Genomic DNA, 23301 nt, shown 5'->3' on the forward strand with positions numbered 1-23301 from the left:
CTGGCTTAGCATGTCATACTAGCTCAGAACCCACCATGATCCTGAGGGAAGTTATTTTCCCCACCAGAACCTCACGAGGGGAAGCACCCGGGAGGGTGGGCTTTGTGTAAGTCTAGGAATGCAAACTCCCAGGACCCTGTACCAGGGAGCAGCGTTCACTAGCCCTGCACAGCCCCCTACATCCCCCCCCCAGATCCACTGGTCAGAACTGAGCACGTGGGCCTGGTCCAGGCCCACCCAGCCCAGGATCCCACAGCTGGTCTGGTGGATACTCTTCCCGTGTGACATCCCTTCCTCGACCCTTTGTCCCAATTCCCGCTTCTGCCCTCAGCTCTCCCCCTCCCCCAGTCCTTCCCCCAAAGACATCATCTCTTTTTCATCAATCTGTCCATGGCACCGCTCATGCGAGGTCACAGACTGACCCAGGCATCATGCTGCATCCCACGTCTGACACCTGCGGACCGGCTCTCCCCACCCTCCCTGGCTCTCAACTGGAGTGAGAGCAGAAGAGCATTACAGGCCTCCCGCCCTGGGCTACCAGCCGGCCACACCAGTGGCCAGGAAAGTGGGCACCCTCGGCAGCGGTTAGCAACCACAGTGCCCTTTCTGGTTCCCGGTCCTCTGTGCCTGCACATCTGTGAAGGGCTCCACTCCTACACCCTCAAGCACAGATGAGGCAACCAAGGCTGGGGGACATGGACGTGGGTGCTCACGGTCGCCCAGGAGGGGGCGGGGCCGGTTCTTGGCTCGGTCTGCTGTGTCCTCACAGCTTGCCAAGGTGTTGCTTACTATTTGCTATCCTCACAACTTTGATAGCACACCTGTACATTCTCTAAGTTACATTTTGATTTATTCATCTGTGAGTGCTCACGTGTGTGTGGGGGGGGGGTCAGGGGAGGTGGGCGGGCACACATCCTGTTGATGAGTGGAGGTCAGAGGGCAAACTGGAGGGGTCAGTTCTCTCCTCCACCATACAGGTCTTGGGAAGAGAACTCAGGCTGCCGGGTTTGGGTGGAAGAGACCATTGCTCCTTGAGCTATCTCACTGGCCCCAGAGAGTAGACCTAGACGGGTGAGCAGCTGGCCACGCCCGCTCCCGAGGCTCCGCCTCTCTGTCTTGTGTCTTCTCAAGGCTGGAGGTCCCACAGCAGCAGGGAGGCTCGCCGGTAAACCATTAACAACAGGGCAGAGGAGGGCATCCCGGTGTCTAAGAGAGTCAGCTGAGGTTCCCTTACCTCTTCTCGTAGTCCAGGTCCCCCACAGATCCGTTCATCAGCTGGTTGGGTGTCCACTTCAAGGTCATGACGTCAGCTGTCTGGTGCAGGGACAGGTACCCTGGCACAGCCTCCATGTCATCCCTCTGCAGAGAGAGGAGAACTCAGGCATGGCCATGTCGCTGGGCTGCCCTGGACATGGGCTTCATCTCTGCCTCTTGACGCCAGGCTATGTCTACCCCTTGGTTCCATCAGACCCAACAAGAGAGACTGCACTATAATGTTACACTCAAAACAAGGCCTGTTTCTTGGCCAGCCTTAGGCGTAAAGACAGGACAGGTCCCGTGACCCATGCCTATGGGAATAGCTATTACCCAGAAACCCTCTTCCCGAGCACCCCCTACACACACACACACACACACACACACACACACACACACACCGTGCAGCTCAGCCTCTACCTGCCCAGAATCTTCCCATGGTACCTCTCACCCACTTCCCGTTATTCCAAGTCAGTGGATGGGCGAGAAAATGGCTCCATCCCTCTCCTGGGAAGGAAAGCCTCCCCACTCCTGAGCCACCATCTTATCCATCCCTGACTTGGGACGTGTATGTTCATGGCTGTGGCGTCTCATGGCTGTGAAGTGGCTGTCACTGCATGATTACACACAGGCTCAATCACTGCTGACAGTCATCCCCTCAACTGGGCTCAAGCAGGGCTGTTATTTCGAAAGGCGGACACACGAGTGAGTTTTGAACGTCTCCTGACAGAGGAGGCCGTGATTCAGCATCGGAAGGCAGAGCTATTGTGACTTGGATTCGGGAACAGGGTGGCAGCCCATTGTTCATCTCTCCAGGTCACAGAGCCCCAGATCCCTCTGGAAAGCAGAGACAGCACCACACTCTGTGGGCCTTCAGGCCCTCATCAGAGACAACACTGGACATTCTGTGCTTCCCAGGACTGCTGGGTAAGAGGTCAACAAAATTTTTGTGTTGAGGGTCTGGCAGGAAATACTTTGGGCTTTATGAGCCATATATGGTCCACGGCCACCATGGCTCTCTGTCACCAGAGTAGGGTCATTTTTCGATATCTTGATGACTCATGGTCTCTCTCTCTTTACTCCGGCCCTCATGCTGTGGATGGAGCCTTGGGCGAACTTAGCCCTCTACCCCTGAATTGGACCCCAGTCCTCAGCATTGGAAGCTTATAGCTGGTCATCTGAAAAGCGGCTACATCTCAAACTCATTGCTTCCTGAATAATGACTTAAGACATTGTACCCGCCGTGATGCCGGTATAACAGCCCTCGGCGCAAATGACCTGCTCAGGGTCACACAGTGGTTGAGGCCGTGATCACAGAGCCGGGACCTCTCCCTACTTCCTTCCAGCTGAGCCAGAACGACACACTGACTGTGAGCCAATGACCAGGAGGAGATGACAGCAAAGGACACTGCCTCAGAGGCCTCAGGCTCTGCCCTTGTGCCCAGCCAGCTGCTGGAGCACAGAAAGCAACCGATTCATCGGAGTAGCTGGTGCGAGAGCACATTGTAATCCTGCCCCTCGTGCGGGCTTCAGCTTTGCCACCCCTATAGTTAGTGCAGCTCCGGCACTTCACACAGCACTGGGTAGGTGTCTCTGCCACACAGAGGCTCTGGGTAAGGGTTTGCTGAGTGACAGCCAGGCGGATGGGATGGCCTGATGGACAGGGGTGTAGGGATGGACTGGAAAAGAAGTGGACAAGCAGGTGGGTGGATAGAAACTGGGTCAATGTAAACACAGATAGATTGACAAATGGTGGGGGGGTGCAGAGAACGGAAGAGCTGACTGGCAGGGCAGCTAGCTAGAGATATTGCCCTATGTCCTTATATATAGATGGATGTGTGTGAGTGTGTGAGTGTGTGTGTGTGTGTGTGAGAGAGAGAGAGAGAGAGAGAGAGAGAGAGAGAGGATAGATGCTGGATGAAAAACACACAGCCAGATGTAGGAACAGATATACAGGGGTGTGGATGGATGAATGATAGCTTACTGGCAAATTGGCAAATGGATGAATAAACAAGTAGGGGGGCTGGCTAGACAGATGATGGTGGGCAAGCAAACGTAGTTATGCATTATGGAGGTGTTGGCAAGTGGAGGAAGGGAGAGATTGTTGGGTGAGTGGTCAGATGGATGGGTGGGTGAGTGGGTGGGTGGATGGATGGGTGGGTGGATGGATACGTCCTTGGATGGATGGGTGTGTGGATGGATAGATGGATGGATGGATGGATACGGGTAGATGGATGGATGGATGTGTGGATGGATGGATGGATGGATGGATGGATGGATGGATGGGTGGATGGATCGATGGAGATGCTACTGGGTGATTAAAACAACACATGGGGGTTGGATGAGTGGTTAGTTAGATTGGTAGATGAACAGATGTATAGATGGAGTTGTTGGTACATATACGAGTGAGCAGATAGGTGGGTGAGTATATAAATAAGCAGGCGGATGAATGGACAAATAAAGGGGTGGACAACCCGGTGTTAGAGGGACCTCTCCTGCCCTCATAACCTGTAGCCACATCCTCAGAGCATCATCTAGGCACACTGAAACTTACTGGCTGAACCAGAACATTGTTCTTGCCATAGAGCAGGGTGGCCCTGGAGTTCTGGTGCAGGGACTCGACGTAGTCCCGTGCGGAGATGGACGGCCGGTCATCCATGCTGCCACTCGAATGCCTCTTCTGGATCTGGTGGGAGGATGGGAGAGCGAGGGGTGAGCCCGCAAGTCACCTCCAGGCCTCTCACCCTGTCCCCTGCCCCAAGACCAACTGCCCACCCACCTCACACAGAGTGTCCACGACCCTCCCACTGCCCACCCATCTCACACAGAGTGCTGGCCGCTTGGTGGGAGAGTCCTGTCTCAGGTGTGAGCTGTGGATCCGGTGTCTCTGGACCAGTTCATCGGCAGAGGGGTCGGTCCAGAAGTGGTCTGCTGTCTTCATCTTGGTATACTCCAGGGCACAGGGCCCCACTGTGGAGCACACAGGGCTGGGAGCCTGGAGTCCCCCAAAGCGCCCCCACCCGATTGCCTCAGAACAGGCTCCCCCAGATGACTCCCTCTCCCTCCAGGCAGTGAGGACGCCCCAGAGTCCAGCAGGAAGACGCCAGAGCAAGAGACAGGCCCCCAGCCCCAAGAGTAGAGGACCAGATGCAGCGCACAGCCGAGCGCTTACCCAACAAAGATGCCAGGATGGGACCGTCCACGGGGTCCATCAGGAGCGCCTCCTTCTCGTAGTACTTACTGAGGGGAGGAAAGGACATGCAGGTCTGCATGGAGACCAGCAGAGGGCGCCCAGCTCAGAGCCTCAGCTGCAGAGGGTGGGGAAGGGTGCCCGGCCTGGAGCTCTGGGGCACCAGCTCACTAAACTGGGAGAATTTTAGGAGAGCAAAGGAGTCAGAGGTAAGGTTCTCGGGTGACGCTGTCCTTCTGTTACCAAGGCAATTAAATGCCGTCTAGCCAGGGTGTAGGCTCCAAGGCCGTGCTAACCGACTGTCCTAGCCTGTTAGCTCAAGACAAACGTCAGCCCCAAACCTCTGGGATTTGGCTCTGATGGATGTGTGATGTCATCAGTACAGTGTCGACGCTGACGGTTTGCTGATGGTCTTGTTTGTGAGAGGCTTGGTGGGATGAAATCATAAATATTAATATACTGATAGAAGAGTTATCTCAGGGTGGGCGGGTGGCTCCACAGTTAAGTGCTCATTGTTCTTGTAGAGGCCGTGGGTTCGATTCCCAGCACCCCCGTGGTGGCTCACAGCGATCCGTAACCACCCTTATCGGGATGGACACCGAGCCAGGGGAGGAAGTATCTAGCCCCACTTCTCTGTAAACCGCTCCATTTTTTTTTTTTTTAAATCCCCAGAGACCACTGCACACAGAGGAAGGCTGTCCTGCCCTCAAACAGCTATCAAGTAGAGGGGGTTGCAGAAGGGCGGGATCCAAGATCCCTCCATCTTGCCCTAAATGTGAAGCCCCTGTTTTCACATCGCTCTTCAACACCTGAATCCTGCCCAGCTTTCAAGTTCAGGGTCAAAAACGCAGAAAGCTTTTGTTTAAGCCTTTTCAAACCTCCGGGAGGGGGTTGGGGTGAGGAACTAGACTTGTTTATTCTCGAGGGTGCGGTTCCCAGAACGGCCAGCAGGTGGCGGCAGAGCACAGCGGGTGGGTCTCTCACCTGCTGTTTTCCACCAGATAGTGGACGATTTTGTCCAGGACCCTCTCGAACAGGGCGGTGCGGATCCACAGGTGCTTGATGGCCAGCGGGGACAGGTTGGGCAGCTTCGGCAGCTTCCGCACATTCTCCTGCAGGCCCTGGATCTGGTTTCGCCTTTAAGGCCAGCCGGAGGAGAGAACACACTCAGGAAACAGGGAACCGCCAGAACAAGTACCCTCCTAGCTGGCGGATGGGGTGGGAGGGGCTTGGGGATGGTGGGGGAGGGATGGGGCGTGGAGAGTGAGGGTGGGGGTGGGAGTGGGGGTGAGGGTGGGGATGGGAGGGTGGGGTGGAGGTGAGACTGGGGGTGGAGGGGGAGGGTGGGGAAGGGGGTGTGGGGGAGTATAGGTGGTGAGGGTGAAGGTGGCTGTGACAGTGAAAACTGCAGGCAGAGAGTGGCCAAGGCTGAGGGGACGATGTAAGTTCTGCCAGCTGGGAGGTCAGAGGCCCACCTCTGTCCTTGCTGTCCCTCCCTCCTCTCTGCTGCCTCTGCTTCCCTCTCCTTCCCCTCCCTGCACCCTCTTGGAGAGGAATGCTGGCCAAGGAGGCTTAAATTTTTCAGTTCCTGCAAAGACCTTGGGAAGGTAGCCCCCATGACCTCACCCCAATCCCAGCCTCAGCAGCACCCCAACCACCATCCGAAGGCTCCACGGTCCAACAGGCCGCAGCCCAGGCTGTGTGCCCAGCTCCCCTCAAAGCCCTTTTGCCGTGGTTCTCCAGGGTAGGTTAGACCAACAGAGCTGGCTCTGAGTTCCAGTGACAGACCTTGTCTCAGTAGCATAGAGTGATCAAGTTTACCTCAGCCTCTGATCTCCACCCATGTGCACACACACACACACACACACACACAGGCACATCATACACATACACACACGCAGATAAAATAGAACATGGTTTCCATTTGGCACTGCTTCTCTCAACAGTCACGTCCTGGGATGGAGACAGGAGCCAGCGTGCACCTTCTGGGCGTGTCTCCCCATGCCACACTCACGCGCTCTCAATGAGTTGCTCCAGATCCTGGACCTTTCGGCTCAGCTCCTCGGCCGGGGGGAAGCCCTTGCCCACCTTCATGAAGAGCGCAGCGATCTTGTTGCTGCGCAGGAAGCCGGCGGCCCTCCGCCGCAGCCCGTGCAGCACGCAGGCCTCCACGGCCGCTGTGGGGACACAACAGTCAGCAGCCGTCCTGGCTCTCGTCCACGCTCTCTAGCACAAGGAGTCACGACACTACAGAGAAAATGCATCCATGTGCCGACGGAGTGGAGGGAGGGTCGTGGTTCACACACACACACACACACACACACACACACACACACACACAGGCATCTCTGCTCATGTCCTCTTTCAGCTTGCCTGACTACAGCCATGACTTCCTCTCGTTCTGCCTTAGCCTTTCCTGAGGAGGAGCGATGAGAAGGAAGAAACCCATCACCATGCTGTCAGGACAGCTGACAAAGTGCTCGAGACTCAGAGCCGGCACCGTGAGCTCCTCATGAGCGTTAGCCATCACTGCCGCCAAGAAAAGAGAGGAGGCTGGGCCAAAGGGCTCCTGAACCTCGCCTGAGCCAAAGAAACGCACCATCACCATCGACGCCATCATCATCACCACAGTCATGTTCACCAGCTGTTGACACTGTCATTATTGCCATCTGCCTTACCAGCAGCATCGTTATCACCATCATCTCCATTACCACCAGGGTCACTACCATCCTCACCATCATTACCACCATCATCATCACCATCACCATTGTCACCATCACCATTGTCACCATCATCATCACCACCATCATCACCATCACCATCATCACCATCTTTATCACCAACATTGTCATCACCACCATCATCACCATCATCATCACCATCACCATCATCACCATCTTTATCACCAACATTGTCATCACCACCATCATCACCATCATCATCACCATCATCACCATCTTTATCACCAACATTGTCATCACCACCATCATCACCATCATCATCACCATCATCACCATCTTTATCACCAACATTGTCATCACCACCGTCATCACCATCATCATCACCATCACCATTGTCACCATCATCACCACCATCATCACCATCACCATTGTCACCATCACCATTGTTACCATCATCACCACCATCATCACCATCTTTATCACCATCATTGTCATCACCACCATCATCACCATCATCATCACCACCATCATCACCGCCATCATCACCGCCATCATCACCATCTTTACCACCACCATCACTGTGATATGACAGTTAATTTATAAGCCATGTTTAATTTCTGTCATGGCCAAGTAGAAAACCATTTCCACTTTTCAGGTGTGGACACTGAGACTCAAAAAGGCAAACTGGACTGAGGGTAAGGTGTGGGGACAGAGCTCAAACCCAAGCCTGAGGCGTGTATCCAGCACACTCGTGCTTGCACAGAGGAAGCTGAGAAGGAGCAGCGGTTGCTCTAGCTGCCCATTTGTTCCCCTGGGCACTCCCCCTGGCCCTGCTTCAGCAGAGGATGCCTGCTGTATTCTGGGTTCTGCTCTTGACTCGCTGTGTGAGCTCAGGCAGATGGCTTTCCCACTCCGGGCTTAAGTGAGCCCTTCTAGAAAATGTGCAGGCCGCTCTGACGGCCCCTAACTTACTCCTGGCATTTCTGGGAACCTTCTACACTCCTTCTGTTTCCCACAGGTACACACTAGGTGCATACTCAATGCTCACTGAAAAATCGAGTATACAGGAAGGCCTTATTTTTATGACAGGCCTGCTGGGTGGTAGGCACTGTTAGAACCGTCCCTGCCCTGGGCTTGTAACACAGCTGTGCAGTGAGAGCTCAGGTGGGCATGTCCTGGAATGGGGAGCCGGCCTGCATTTGGCAAAGCTCACACACACAGAGAGACACCAGGCCCTTGGGTACTTGCTGCTTGTCTTTTGTCACTGGATCTTCATTTTGAGTTGTAGGTACCTCATTTCGAAGGAGCACATGCAGGCAGGCATTCTGGGCAGGCTCCCTGGGGCTTCCGTAAGACCTGACCCCTGTGGTACTCTAAGGATCAGCTGATCGGTTACTGGGCTTTGAATATGCTTGTTCAGTTCTTCCTGACAATGGCCCCAGGAACAAAGAATTTTAAAAAGCTCCCAGAGTCCCCTGTACTTTATTTAATGCCTTTCAATCCACCCCCCCCCAAAAAAAAATCTTGGATCAGATAGAGAATTCTTTTTGTTATTACTTTTGAGCCAAGGTCTCACCATATAGCTGTGGCAGGCCTGGAATTCTTCATGTAGACCAGGGTGGCCTTAAACTCACAGAGATCCACCTGCCTCTGTCCCTGTGTCCTGAATGCTAGATTTGGTGTGAAGGGCTGGGGACGGAGCCAGCTACATGCCAGACAAGTACTCTACCAGAGGGCCCCCGAGACCTTCTTAACTTTGAGACAGGGTGTGGTGGTTTGAATGAGAATGGCCTTCATAGGCTCATACATTTGACTATTTGGTCCCCAGTTGGTGGAACTATTTGGGAAGGATTAGGAGGTGTGGCCTTGATGGAGGAGGTGTGTCAATGAGGCTTCAAAAGCCCAAGCCATCCCCAGTCACTCTCTCTCTACCTCACAGTTGTGGATATCACACAAGCTCTCAGCTACTGCTCCAGAGCCATGCTTGCCTGCCTGTGGCCATGCTCCCAACCACGATGGCCACGGACTAGCCCTCTGAACTGTTAAGTCCACATTAAAGGCTTTCTTCTCTAGCTTGCCTTGGTCATGGTATTTTGTTGTAGGAAAAAAAAAATAGGTAATTGAGACACAGGGAGGGTCTCACTAGGTTACCCAGCCTGGCCGTGGGCTTTCCCTCCATCCCACCTCAGCCTCCTGAGTGCTTGGGGTTTCAGCTCTGTGCCACAAGGCCTGGCTAAGTAATTCTTTCACTGCGCTGTCTTCCTCTGTAGCTTAACTGACAGCTGTGTCAGCAAGTCTCAACATGTCATCTTATCCTCAGATAGAAACACCCAGGAGAAAAATAAAAACCCAGCACAAGCATATAACATACAAAAATACATTTTATGTAAATAAAATATTCTAAGCTAATAACATAAATGCAAGTGTGTGTATTTATTTTTTTTATTTTTTATTTTTTCCTGAGACAGGGTTTCTATGTATAGCCTTGGCTGTCCCGGAACTCACTCTGTAGACCAGGCTGGCCTCAAACTCACAGAGATTGGCCTGCCTCTGTCTCCCTGAGTGCGCCCAGCTGTGCATTTATGTTTAAATCGACACCCTCCACTTTCCACATGAGATCTTTGCTGGCCTGCCAATTGAGAGAAAATGGTGAGGTTTGGGTTCCGTGAGAGACCCTGTGTCAAAAGCAGTAAGGAGAGTAACTAAGGAAGATAAGGAAGACACCCCCATGGTCAACCTCTGTCTCACAAACACATGTACATGTGAACACACACACACATTACACGTACACTCCAAAGAAACCTAAATGAATTGGGGGTTTTGTCCAAGATTACTCTGGGTTGGGGTTGTCATCCTGACACCAGCAGAGACCTCTTGGAAGTGAGAGCATGTCTCCATCAAGATTGGCTGGTAGGCAAGCCCATAGGGGATCTTTTTGATTGATAGGTGTGGGATGGTCCAGCCTCCTACGAGTGGGAGTGGTGCCATCCCTGGGCTGGTGGTCCTGGCTTCTACAAGAAAGTGGGCTGAGCAAGCCAGTAAGCAACAGCCCTCACGGCCTCTGCACCAGCTCCCGCCTCCAGGTTCCTGCCCTGCCTTTCTTCTGTGGTGGATAGTTATATAGAAGTGGAAGCTGAAATACTACCCCCACTACCCCCTGTTCTGGCCCCCAGCATGCTCCACGCCTCATCAGCCCCACTGGTGGTGCCCAGCTCTGTGGATATAAGTGGGGAGGCTGGGTAGGTGTCCTTGCTCAGGTATCTGAGGGAAATCCCCAACGCGTGCACTTCCAATGAGACAGACATTCCACTCACTCAAGTTCCAAGGAGAAAGATGGGCGGTTCTGCTCTAAAGGCCACCCACTGTGAGCTGGAGGTGACCTCTGGCTCAGGGAGCCCTGACTCTGGCCATCATCCAGACACAGTGAGAACCTGGCTCCTCAAGAGCAGGGCTGGCTTGATGGCTGTGTGTGTGTGTGTGTGTGTGTGTGTGTGTGTGTATTAGTGTGTGTCTGAGTCACGCTTGGGATTCCAAGCCTTCCAAGCTCAGGCTGCTGAGTGTGAGTCTCAAGATGCCTCAGAGGCTGCTTATCCCCCATACCCAATTATCTGTCACAGGCTCCTCTGCGGCCCAGGCTGGCTGGGAATCAATATATACCTGATGATGACCTTGATCTTCTGATGCTCCTGCCCCCTACTGGGGTGACAGGCTGGTGCCACCATGCCTGGCTTTATGCAATTTAGGGGATGGAATCTGGGGGTATGTGCCTTTGAGGCAAACACTCTACCAACTGAGCTGCGTGGGGGATCCTTTCGCTCCACCCTTTACCCAGCCAGCGGGGGCAGAGGGAGGAGGTGACCTCAACCCCTTCTCCCACAGTTCTGCATCTCTGAATCCGCTTCCTCCTGCAGAGTGCCTCCGGGATCCCAAAATAACTTCAGAGCCACAAAGCTCGACGTGACGCAGGAGCTGGCTCATAGGTGCGCCGCCCCCACGGCCACCACTCACCACAGAAGGAGATGATGTGGCTGCTGTCCTCATGGACAAACTTTCGGGTGACGGCCTCCTCCATGATCTGCTTCACCTGCAGGGCGCACATCGAGGGTTGGGGGGAGAGACTGACTGGATGGGAGGCCGCACCCCAGGGCCCCAGCCGCCACTGCCACTCCCCCCACACACACACACACACGCAGGGGTGTCTGCGGGCTCTCTGGAGTGTTTGGGTAACCCCCTGGTCCTTCCACAGCCTCTGATCTCAGGCAGATTGGTGGCTGACAGCTACATCCCCTTTGCCCCCATTTTACTTCATTTCCATGGAGGCCTATGACCTCTTCCATTCGTCACACAAAATGCCCTTCCCTGCACGAAGTTCCCAAAACTGTTCCTATCCAATCTCCGTCGCAGGTCCTTTAACGGACTCACCACCGTTCCCACTCTGATTCTTGTCCTTGTCTGCATCTCCCGTCCAGAATACAAGTGCCCCTGCCTTGCCCGTTGCCTTATCCACGGTGCGTATTAGGTGCTCAGTAAAGACCGCCGGCGTGCATGGTGAGTTTGAAGATAGAGGGATGAGGAGGGTGTCGTGGGAACAGTAAATTATGGGATCTGGGAGACCTGGGTTCAAATCCCTCATGGGAACCCAGCAGCTTTGTGGGTGAGCTTTGGGAAATAGAGGCTCAAGATAGACCACTTGCCAGCAATGGAGGAAAGGAGCAGACAAAGACGGATTCCCAGCTTGGGTCCACATCACAGGCTGTGGCCTTTCCTGACCACACTCAGTCCCCACCAGCACTTGTTGAATGACTCCAGGGAGGCATCCCAGGACAGCTGGCCTCATCAACAGTAGTGGCCTCTGGGGCTTGGACATCCCCTGGCTTACCTGGACTTGCACCCCGCTGTTCCTAGAGGCATTGTGGGATTCAAGCAAAGCCCTTCTTTCTGGGCCTCAGTTTCCCCACCTTGAGACCGAGGTCAAAAGGTGACCCAAAGTCCTACTTATCCCATAAATCCACCCCAGGGCCTCTAGAATAGGGCAAAGGCAGCCAAGTCCTGGATCCCCACACAGCTGCCTGACGGAGGTGCCCCAGACCCTGCTGCCTCTTCCTGGAGGTGCAGACAGCATCACCAATGCTCCGTCACATACCACCAGGTGCTCAGAGGCGGCATGGTGCTGCCCACCCACCCGAGTCAACACCAGCCCTGGGAACAACAGGCCGGCTCTTTGACCAGTGACAGCAGCCCAGCCCGGTGTCACCAGGAGCTGTTCTCGGCAGGAACCCTGCTGCGAGGCCTGTGAAGTCACCCTGTTTTACAGGTGTGGCTTCGAGATTTGAACCCACGGCCTCACACACGCTAGGCAAGCGCTCTACCACGGAGCCACACCTCCCGCCAAATCTTTTCCGTGAGTGCAGTGGAATGAAACTGGAAGTCAAAAGCGGGGAGGTGGGGTGGAGGGGAACAACAGAAAACCCACAAATGTGCCGACATGAAACAGCTCATCTGCCAGTCAGAGAATTCACAGGCGGTGTTGGCAGATGCCATGAGGCAAACGTGAACGAAGACAGCGCGCCGACACACACACACTCCGAGTGGGAGAACAGTGCCGAAGAGAAATTAGAGTGGGGAGCCATGACGTTAAAAGAGGGAAGACCTCAGACTGCAACTCAGCTTTACTTCCTAGGAGTTAGGAATACGGCGAAAGAAACCCGGGACAGTAGAGGGGAGGAAACACTAAAGATTGCCACAGAGATAACACGAAGGAATCCGGCCAGCGTGATGGCTCAGTGGGTAAAGACACATCCTGCCAACCCTGACCTTCTGAGTCCGATCCCTGGGACCCACAGGGTGGAAGGAGAGAACGGACGTTCACAAGTTGTCCTTTGACCTCTGCCTGCATGCTCGCCTGCACACAACAGATAATGTAAACAGGTAAAGAAATAAGAAAGAAAAGCAAGCAGAGGGCTAGGTCTGGCGGCGGGGCAGCAGCTTGCTGACCCTGCAATGAGTCTGGCTCCACCAGGCCAATGTCCTCTGCATCCTGACCCAGCCTTCCTGCCCAAGGTGGTCTAGCCTGGGACAGCTGACTGGCGGACAGCCCCACAGTGTGGCGTTCCAGGCTCCTGAAGACACAGCAGCCGCCGTCTCTAAATCAGGTGTGGTCCTGTTCTTCCGGGGCAGCCGTTTGCCTGTCTCCCCTGGGGCCGCTCTGACGTAGCAGCCCTGCTGACAGGCGGTATGTGGAGATGCCAGGCCCCATCTGCTCTGTGTCCCCAAAGGAAGCCATGAGCCTCCTCAGGACATGTGGCAGACACTCAGCTTTCTCTCAGGGCTCAGCGCTGGGGAACAGGGGTGGAGAACAGCCTTGGTGAGTTCTGTTTCCAGACACTGGGTGTCCTCGGACCTGCCTGCCTCTACTATCTAGGCCATCTCTCCTCCTCCCATCCTTTCCCCTGCTGTTTCTCTTGCACCCCCAAACCCTCTCACGGTGACAGGTCCCTTCCCCCGCTGGCTGTGTGTTGGGGTTGTCTTTTCTTCCCCACACTGGTTATTTTAAAACATTGCCTCCTACTGACTCAGAATATGATCGCTTTAGGAAAGAAAATTAAGTCATCAGTGTGGCCCCTAGTCTAGTCTGAGCAGCGTCCCCAAATGAAGAGGGAAATAGGGAAACAGGACAGTCCAGGGGAAAGATGGCCTAGCGACAGGGAGAAAATGGCATCTAGAGGCCAAGAATCAAGGCCTGGCTGGTCCCTCCTTCACAGCCTCAGCTTGTCAGTCTGCCTGTGGTGTCTTGTTACAATAGCCCAAGCAAATAAAAGCACCCACCATCAGCAGCCTCAGGATCTGTGTCCTCCTCACCTCTGTACCTTTGACTGGACCAGTGAGCCACTCAGCCGCAGAGAAGGCTTCTCCCAGGTCCCACTCCTTCCCAGGTGACTTCTGTGGGGTGTAAGACCCAGCACCTTTGTCCCCCTTGGGCAGCTCTGAAGGGCCTCTCTGGCTCCTCTCCTCCCCCCGGGCATCCACAGAGGGGCCACTTCCCTTCTGTTCACCTCTGCTGAATTAATGTCCACCCAGAGCTGCTGAGCTGCACTGAAAGGGTGTCGCAGGGGACAACAGAGAGCAGAAGAGCACCCTGAAACCACAGCAGGGTGGGAAGAAGGGCCTGGGCTCTGTGTCCCATGGGTCACTTCCTGCGTGCATGGAGAGTGAGTGGTGGGGATGCGGCCAGACAAGGCCATCCTGGAGGAAGATCTGGGGACCACAGAGGCTCAGCTCAATTCTTGGCTCCTCCCTGGGTCATTTCACTGTCAGTGGCTCAAGTGAGAGTGGGCAGCTCTCACCCATGCTCAGACTGCATTGGAATATTAGAAGGGAAGAGAAGACAGTGAGGGGGGGCAGGGCCCCCCTCAGGACGGAAGGACCCTTGTCTGCAGCCTGACCGCACAATTGCCCCTTCTGCCCTCTCCTCCCTCCTCTCTGTCCAGGTCATCATGAAAGGTAGTGCTGACTCCTGGTCCTCACTGTTCCCTCACCTGCCCGATGTCTCCCAGGGCCCTACCCTCTCAACAACCTCTTTATTAAACTCGTTTTCCTGAAAGCGGTTTTGGGGAGCCATCTGTTTCCTACTGGCACCTTGACCCAACTGTACGCACACACGGCATGTTGACGGCCATGAGAGGAGACTTAGAGATGCTGAGTCCCATTCCTGAGATTATACAGCCCCACGGAGCCCAGGGGGTGGCATGTGGGGCGGGGCATCATCTGGGGCGGGGCTTCGAGGGGGCGGGGCGGGGGATGGCAGAGGGAAGGCAGCAACAACTGAGACCCTCCCACCTGGGCTGCCCCTCCCCCAGGTCTTGCTAAATTATTTCACAGAAGTTAATGGCAGGCTTAGCCGAGGCTAGGAAGGGAAGTTGAAAAGCCTGGTGAGTGGCCACAGGGGTGGAAGCCTCCCTCCCACAGGTCACCGAAGCCTGTGGAGGAGGGCAGGAGGCTGTGCCCACTCTGAGGGAGAGGAGCCCACTGGATGGCCCTTGGGCAGAACACCCTGGGGAGGAGGGTTGGAGGCTAGCCCTTTTACCCTGGCAGGCTCCGAGGTGCAGCCTTGAAGTCTCAGCTCAGGAAATTTAGGTTAGTGCAGCCCAGGGCTGCTGGGGGGTGGGGGTGTGTGGCCATGGGGTACCATCCTGATCCCTGAGGGCCTGCAGGATTTTCTAAGCTTTGGTCTAGAGCACATGGCATGATAGAGATGCCACCCTGGAGCCACAACCCTGCCTGGGTTTTCTAGTTCCACCCAGCTGAGTCCACTGTGCTGGCCCTTCAGGATGCCCGCCCTTCTGTGAAGAGAGGCCTGTTCTGCACTGCTGCCTTGAGGACAATGTGGACGAGAGGGCTGGCAGGGCACCCACAGCACAGAGTGGGCATCCTGTTTGTTTTTGAGGAAGGGGCTCTTGTAGCCCAGGCTGGCCTCAAACTTTCTAAATAGCAAGGGATGACCTTGCAACTCCAGACACCCCAGCCTCTCCTCCCCCCCACCCCCCGCCACGTTCTAGGGTTGAAGGCTTGAAACAGCACTGCTGGTTGTATGTGGTCTCTGTGAAGGGCATCTGGGGCCTTGAGCTCAGCAGTGACCCTATGAATGGAGTTACCCGCCCACAGCAGACTTCATGATGATCAGTGTCATGACTCAGCACTTGCCTCAACTCCGGAGCTCCAGAGACTGTGTGCAAGTACAACCATCTTAGTTTGCTCCAGTTTCCTTTAGGGGTGGGGAAACTGAAGCATGGTAACATACCCAAGGACCGAGGAGTCCCGGGCCCTTGCCTTGCAACCAGCTACTGACCATGTTTCAGTCTGAAAGGGGAGAGAGGTTTCACTGAGCACGTGCAATGGCCTGACCGCTCATGGGCAACACCTTCCCCGGTGTCCTTGCTCTAAATACAAACAGCGCTGAGGTGTGTGGCTCAGGCATAGATCGCGTACTTAGCATCTGTGAATTCCTTCCCTAGCTCTGTAACAGGGCCAAGACCGTGCTAAGGTTCCTCCATCTTGTATTCTTCCTGAGGCCATTTTAGGTTTAACTGAAATTTGATCTCCTTGACGTGAAGCCCCGTGGAAAATTACTGGACTTTGTTCTAGGACCTAAGGCCAAGATGCCCCAGCTAACTCATCTTAGCTTCTGTTAAACTGCCTGCTTGTGCAAACCTCCCCCTGCAGCTATAAACAAGATACCAGAATATGGTTTTGGTTTTTTTTTTTGTTTGTTTGTTTGTTTATTTTGTTTTTGTTTTTTGGTTCTTTTGCCTTTAAAACCCCATGTTCTAAACACTTGGTGCTACACTTGGGTCCCGAATGCCTGTGTGTAGTCCCAGGCAACTGGAATACAGACTTACAAACTGAGTGGAGGTCTCTTTTGGGCTCCCCATAACAGCTCCACAAGAGAACTGTGCCTCAGAGAATGGGGGCTCTTCCCCAGGGATCATACAGACTTGGGGTTGAACTCAGTCCTCTCTGAACACCAGGCATAGAACTCGGCTTCTGGCTCTGAACACCTAAGGATCTGGGAAGTCCACAAGAAGGCTGGGCGTCTCCCCCACAGGGAGACCGAGAGAGAGACACTGAGCTGGCAGTCGGCAGGATGAGGTGTCTAGAGAAGGCACTGTTGGCAACACCCTTCGGGGACCTTTTGGGAGGCCTCAGGGTCAACACACTCAGTAATTCCTTTATTCTCCTGTGACCACTCTGTGGGGTATTTGCTTCCCGGCTGCATTCCCCAGGACAGAGTCCATTCCTTTTGAAACGTGCATAGTGCTTTATGAACTGGTGGGGTGGGGGTGGGCTGGAGAGATGGCTCAGTGGTTACATCCACTGACTGATTTTCTGGAGGTCCTGGGTTCAGTACCCAGCACCCAAGAGCGGCTCACCACTGGCTGTAATTACAGTTCCAGAGGAGCCTCTGATGGTGCACAGACATAAATGCTGTAAATATATAACTAAGTAAAAGCAATAAGTAATAAACAAGTAAAAGTTAAAAAAAAAAAAAACAAAAACAAAAAAAAAACAAGCAAAAACAGGTGGTGGCGCACGCCTTTAGTCCCAGCAGTGGGGACACAGAAGCAGGTGGATTGCTGTGAGTTCAAGGTCAGCCTGATCTACCGTGGGAGTTACACGACAGCCAGGGCTAAACAGAGAAACCCTCAAACAAGAAAAACAAAAAGTCTAAGAGCCCACCCCGAGCTGGGCGTGGTGACGCAGACTGAATTCAGGCACCCGAGGGAAGGGGAAGGAAGATCAAGTTGTGTATACAAGCCTGGTCTACAGGCAGAGATGCTGTTTCAAAACAAAAGCAGAGTAATCCACAGGGACAGTGAACGTGAGATGGCATGGGCCCGCCACAGGGGGTGCTCGCGGGCCAGTGAGTCTCTGCTCAGGGCTGCCCGGGGACACAGCTGGTCCTGGGGCCTCGCAGCCCTGCCCCTCCACGTAGGCCTCCACACCTGCCTGCATTTAGACGCCAGCCCTGCCCTTCCCCCTCCCTTGTTCCACCTGTAAATATTTAAACAGCACAGGCGAACAGCTCTCCAGAGAGTCAGGGCAGGCTGGGAAGCCAGGCAGGCCTCCCAAGCCAGAGGGCTGTTTCTGGGCCTACTGCTGCCGGTGTGATGCCCACCAGGTGCCTGTATCCTTCCACAACCCACCTGGGGCTCTGCCAGGTTCCAAAGTAGCTCCCCATTTTTGTCTCCTGCCCGGTGCCCAGGTTATAGGGAAGTCTTTGACCTGGATGGGAGCCGCTGCCGCAGCTCACAGAACTGGGCAAGGAATTTCAGAATCGGCGGACAGAATGCCTCCCCTAGGACCCTGCACAGACCTCCACCAAATCAACCGAGCCCTTTTAGGGACAGGGATAGAGCCAGAAGGAGTCCTTGGGAGCCATTAGACCCGGGTCAAATCTGATAAATCCCAGGGTGACCTCCAGCCTGGGTTTCCCACGGTGAAGGTGGGGCCCCGGGCAGTTCTGGCCTGTGTAAGGATTCAGGGCTCCACTCACAGGGAGTGGAAGGATTCTCCACCCCTTCTTTCTAGAACCAACTAGAGCAGCGGTTCTCAACCTGTGGGTCAAAACCCCTCTGGGCTCGAATGACCCTTTCACAGGGGTCACATATCAGATATCCTGCATGTCAAATATTTACACTATGACTCGTAACCGTCGAAAAATCACAGTTATGAAGCAGCCACAAAATAATGCGATGGTTGGGGGTCACCACAACACGAGGAACCGTATTAAAGGGTCACGGCCTAGGGAAGGTTGAGCGCCACTGGGTCTAGACGGCTGCCTCGAGGTCCCCTAGCATGCTCTGTCCTTGGGAGACACCATCTTGCTCCGACTCTTACACTCTTCGGTTTGTCGAATGACTGTTGGAGATGTTGAGGCCCTGGGTACACAGCAGGTGCTCATACATGATGGGTTACAGCCACTAACGCTAGTCGGTGATGCTTCCATAGCTCTGTTCCGGAACTGTCTCCAGCTCCCGTCTTTCCCCCATGGGACTGGTTTGTCAGAGGTCAACATCAGCAAGGGTTTTGCCATAACGGACCAGGAAAAAAACCCTTCTGGGTTTGGGGAGAAATGGCCAGACACAGCCCAGGATGGTGCCCCCCGACCCCAGTTTTCAGAGGCGGGGCAGGGGGTCGTGTTAGTAAAAGTGCGTCTCAGATATTGTACAGTGTTACAGGAATCCTTTGTCTCCTCTGAAATCCAGGCTCAACTGGGTGTTCTGAGTTGTTATTTGCTAACCCTGGGGGGAACCTACTTTCAGGCTGCAGTCTGGGTCCCATGCTCTCTTCTGTTTTGGTGTTTCCAAACACTTAAGGGTGGACACACACACACGCTGGACTTGGCCCATAGGGAGCCACTTCACAGGCCTGGGTGGATGTCCCCAGAGCCTCTGCTCACCTGAGGTCTGCCAACTCCCCTAGGCCCAGCCAAGCCCCCTCCAGCCCCTGCCGGCACCCGCCTGGGGCAGCAAAAGCCCAGGGTCGGCGAGTGATGGAGCCGGGAGTCCCTAGGCACCCTGCCTGCTACCTTCCAGAGGAGGATGCTATGGCGGATGCCCGCAGGATGTTGCTGGGTGGCTTTAAAAATAACCCCTGTCAGGGAATTACGAGGAGGGAAGGGTGACTCAACGGGACCTCAGTGTCCACTGGACTATCAGGGTGACGGACAGGGAGTGCTACAACTCTGCTTGACTCAAAGGCACCTCCGAGGGCTGAGTGGATGGCTCGGCAGGTAAATGCTTGCTGAGCAAGCGTGAGGACCCGAGTTTGGATGCCAAGAACCTGATGACAGTGTGAGGACGGTTCTCTGCAGCACAAGACCTTGGCTGTAGGAGACTCAAGAAGGGGGGCAGAGAGGGCTTCCTGGAGATGGTGACTCCCCACCATCTGAAAGACAAGTCAAATTTACTACTGTGGGCCTCTGTTTCCCCAAATGCAAAGCAGGGAGAAGAAGCTGCCTGCACCTGCCCCTACGGAGCTCCAAGAAGGGAGGAGCAGGTGTGAGGACCCCACGGCAGGAAAGCTGTCAGCTTCTGCGTTTCTCATTTGCTACGGGTGAGACACACCCGGAGCTGGGATGGGGTTGGGGTAGGGGACTTGGAAATATTTTGAGAAGCCCACCCCATCCACAGTTACAAGCAGGCCTGGAGGGAGGAGGAGGCTTGCTCCAAGCTGCTCTGTTTCCACGGTGGCTCCTGCCCCCTCCTCCCCACACCCCATCTCCTTCACAGGTGTGCCCAGTCCTGCAGGAGCCAGAAGACATGGGACCCCCACTGCCTGACCCCTGCTTAGGCACCTCTCTCTACACTAGCCACCTCCCGCTCATATCTCAGCCCCCAGCTCCAGGAGGGGCCCATCCCCCAGGCTCAAAGTGCAGCTCCCCGTTAGAAGTCACTAGAGGTGATTTAAAACCTACAGCAGGATGTGTGCAGGTTCCATGCAAATGCTGTGTGAACAAGGGGATTTCAGGGGGCTGGAGAGATGGCTCAGAGGTTATGAGCACTGGTCTACTCTTCTAGAGGTCCTGAGTTCAATTCCCAGCAACCACATGGTGGCTCACGACCATCTATAATGAGGTCTGGTGCCCTTTGCTGGCATGCAGGCAGAATACTGTATAAATAATAAATAAAAATTAAAAAAAAAAACACAACATGAAGGGATTTGAGGCTCTCAGGGGCAGCTAGACCTCTCCCTCCCATCGGCAATCCCAAGAGGATGTTGCTGAAAGCATTTCCCACCCTGGCTGCGGGGTGTTTTCAGTAGCAACCGGCAGTGGCCACCTGTGGAGTCTCAGCTTGGCAGTGCGGAATGGAGACCCAAAGCCTGGATTACCTGTCCATTCTGTGCCCAGCACGCAATAAACTGTCCCATTCATTCCCTCCCTTCCCCATTCATTCATTCACTCACTCACTCACTCACTTTCTCAACATTTACCCACAGGCACTTCCTACAAGTAGGGGTGTCACACACGTGAGCCTGGAGAGCCACGGCAGCCTTGCATTATGGGTGTCATCATTCTTTCCCTGCTCCGGGTGAGGCATGTAGGGAGGTCAGGATTTGAATCAAGGCTGGGAGCCCCAGGCTGTCTCAGGAGGGGACCCCAGCAGCAGGGCCCAGATAGAGGCCCATTCGCCCCCCCCCCCCCCCCCCCCCCCCCCGCCGCCCCCCGGAGCCCCCCCCCCCCCCCCCCCCCCCCCGAAGCTTGATTCAGCCACCACGGCTCACCTCTCCCAGTCCACCTGGCACACACAGGCTTGCCGGGGGAATCGTGCTGTCAGAGGAACCTGCCGATTACCAGGCTGAAGGAGGAAGCGCTCAGAGGCTTCGCCCCAGCCTGATGGCAAACTACGACATCCTGGAACAGGTGCACATACAAGGTGTGGGGGCAGGTCACCTATGGTGGGGAGGATCGGGGGATGGGTGGCGGGACAGGTGAACCTATGACCGCAGGTTGCCGGGGCTTAGGAGGGGAGGGCAGTAGGGGGGACTCAAAGGATGTTCAGGGCAGAGATGGGACTCTGCTGTGCACACTCGTCCGAGCGGCAGCAGGTTCTGTGCTGAGAGGACCCTGCGTGTAAGCCACAGGCCTCTAAGGAGCCCGTGAAGGAGGAGCAGGAGCAGTTCCTGGGGAAGGTCGGCGTGCGGTGGGAGGGGGGTGTCTGGGGATGGGGAGTGTCTGCACAGCTTAACTGGCTTCCTAGAACTGCTATAAAAAGAAAAGTTTATTAAGGAAGAAGAAATATATGCTTCACCCTGTCTGCACTGGAAGGGTGTGGGCAAGGAGCCTGGGCCTCCGGCAAACAGGCCACTCGCCTCCTTCACAGCGCCTCCTCCTGATACCCTGCAGCTGGGAACTCTTCTCCCTGCCTGCTCCCAACCCACCTGCTCTAAATAGGCATTGGGGCTGCAGGAGGGAGGTCTGTGGCTCAGGCCACAGTTAATGGTTTACCTGCTGGATATAAATAGACTCTGGGCATGCTTCCCTGACCGGCTGAGGACTTGAGGGCTGTCCAAACCCCCACAACCGCAGAGAAAGGTCTTCTAGGCAGCTGATGACGTTTCTACTAAACTGTGCCCCCCCCCCTTTACCTCCTGTCCCAGTGCCCCAGGCCCCTGGAACCCTGCTCTTCTCGCTGATGAGGGGATTGGGAGGAGAAGCCCAGCCTCCTCCACACCAGGAAAAAGGAGTGCCGATCGTGCCTCACATCCCTCCCACACCCCAGAGCCTGGCAGCCATCTCCCAGGTGCACTGCCCACCTCGGGCTGAGCTCCCTTGCAACGCCCCATCTCCAGATGCACAGCCCTGTAGATGAGCAAGACACACAGACACCCCCTCTCCCAAAGGATATCTAAACTTGGGAGGGTGTGAAAAAAAAAATAAGAGCCTCAGGGGGTTGCTTAAAACACTCCGATTAAGCAGAAGCCGATTTCACCCTCCCCAACCTTAAAAGGAAAAGCAGTTCTTAAGATGGTCTAGATCCTGCTGCCTGCTGTGTGTCCTCAGCCAATTCACTTCGCTTCTCTGTGCTCCATTTAAATCTCTCTAAAATGAGATAACACAAAGGCCTGCCCCTCAGACAGCTGCAATATTTTTATACTGCACCCGTGAATGCACACCAGCCACTTGGTATGATAGCTAGAATGTGACAGAACTCTCCAGAAATGCTCTGTATACCTGTTGTCCCATATGGTAGCAATAGCTGTGTGGATCTACTGAACACTTGCAAAGAAACCGGGACTATTGAAGCATGGTGTCTTTTTTTTCATGTGTGTCTGTGTCTCTGTGTGTGCTTCAGCACCTCACAGCCTCACTGGGGCTGGGCTGCCCTGACCTCCAGTGTCCTGCTGTCCTGATGAAGCAGGCGTAGGCAGGATGTCCCTTCCGGCTCCCTTCTGGCTGTGGCAGCTGTGATTCCAGCCCCAGGTCCTGCTCCCAGGCTGCCATCTCCTACCCATGCTCCTCTACTCTGCCCCTCCAGCAATGAACAATGACAGCAACCTGCCCCACTGTGGAGGCCACAAAAGGACCCTGTGATCCCGGCTGGACCAGACCCAAAGCAAAGGAAGATCCCTCTCCTGCTGTGATGTCAATGTCATGGGCAGATTGGGACCCCTGGGGGATGCCGCCTCCTTGCAAAGCCAACAAACACAGCCAAAAGGCAGCACACAGCAGAGCCTGAGGCAAAGGTTTCTGGGGACATCATCAGGAACCCTGGCATGCAGCTGTATCTGAACCTACTCACCCCAAACACTTGAACTGACAAATCTGCTCACCCCCTTCATTTTGGAGATTTGTTTTTCCATCTACTTTTATTAGGGCTGATTGAAGCTGTGTGACCTTGTCTGTGTTTATTAACCTCTCTGGGCTTCAGTCTAGTCCATGGGGAGGGCTGTTTTGTGATTAAATGAGAAGGGGAAATCACTTAAGAGCCATGTTCAGTAAATGGAAGTTGCTAGAATTTTGCTAATTAGCATAATTTACTAAACAATAATAACCAGAAGGAAGTGCACTCAAGGCCTGAGCATCAGCATGTCTCTAAGTTACCAGGGCTCCAGGGATCTGACTTACTTTTATTTATTTATTTATTTATTTATTTATTTATTTATTTATTTATTTAT

At 54.5% G+C, this 23301-nt stretch overlaps 1 protein-coding gene across 5 annotated transcripts in view; it reads right to left on the reverse strand.

Moving 5' to 3' along the window:
- Sgsm1 (small G protein signaling modulator 1) overlaps nucleotides 1-23301 on the reverse strand; it is a 64454-nt gene that overhangs the window by 33740 nt on the left and 7413 nt on the right. For 4 of the 5 annotated variants that reach the window (XM_055605738.1, XM_055605737.1, XM_055605736.1 and 1 more), the window contains exons 3-9: nucleotides 11134-11209; nucleotides 6459-6621; nucleotides 5429-5581; nucleotides 4427-4494; nucleotides 4079-4224; nucleotides 3809-3940; nucleotides 1235-1359 (exon numbers count right to left, since the gene is read on the reverse strand). In XM_055605738.1, coding sequence (XP_055461713.1) covers nucleotides 1235-1359; nucleotides 3809-3940; nucleotides 4079-4224; nucleotides 4427-4494; nucleotides 5429-5581; nucleotides 6459-6621; nucleotides 11134-11209 — 863 coding nt within the window. Of the gene's footprint in view, nucleotides 1-1234; nucleotides 1360-3808; nucleotides 3941-4078; nucleotides 4250-4426; nucleotides 4495-5428; nucleotides 5582-6458; nucleotides 6622-11133; nucleotides 11210-23301 lie in introns of those variants that run through there. The other variant, XM_055605739.1, reaches the window with a different exon arrangement.

The sequence above is a fragment of the Psammomys obesus genome, unplaced genomic scaffold (genome assembly GCF_907164565.1).
Source record: "Psammomys obesus unplaced genomic scaffold, mPsaObe1.curated_primary_1811, whole genome shotgun sequence".
NCBI classification, from domain to species: Eukaryota; Metazoa; Chordata; class Mammalia; order Rodentia; family Muridae; genus Psammomys; species Psammomys obesus.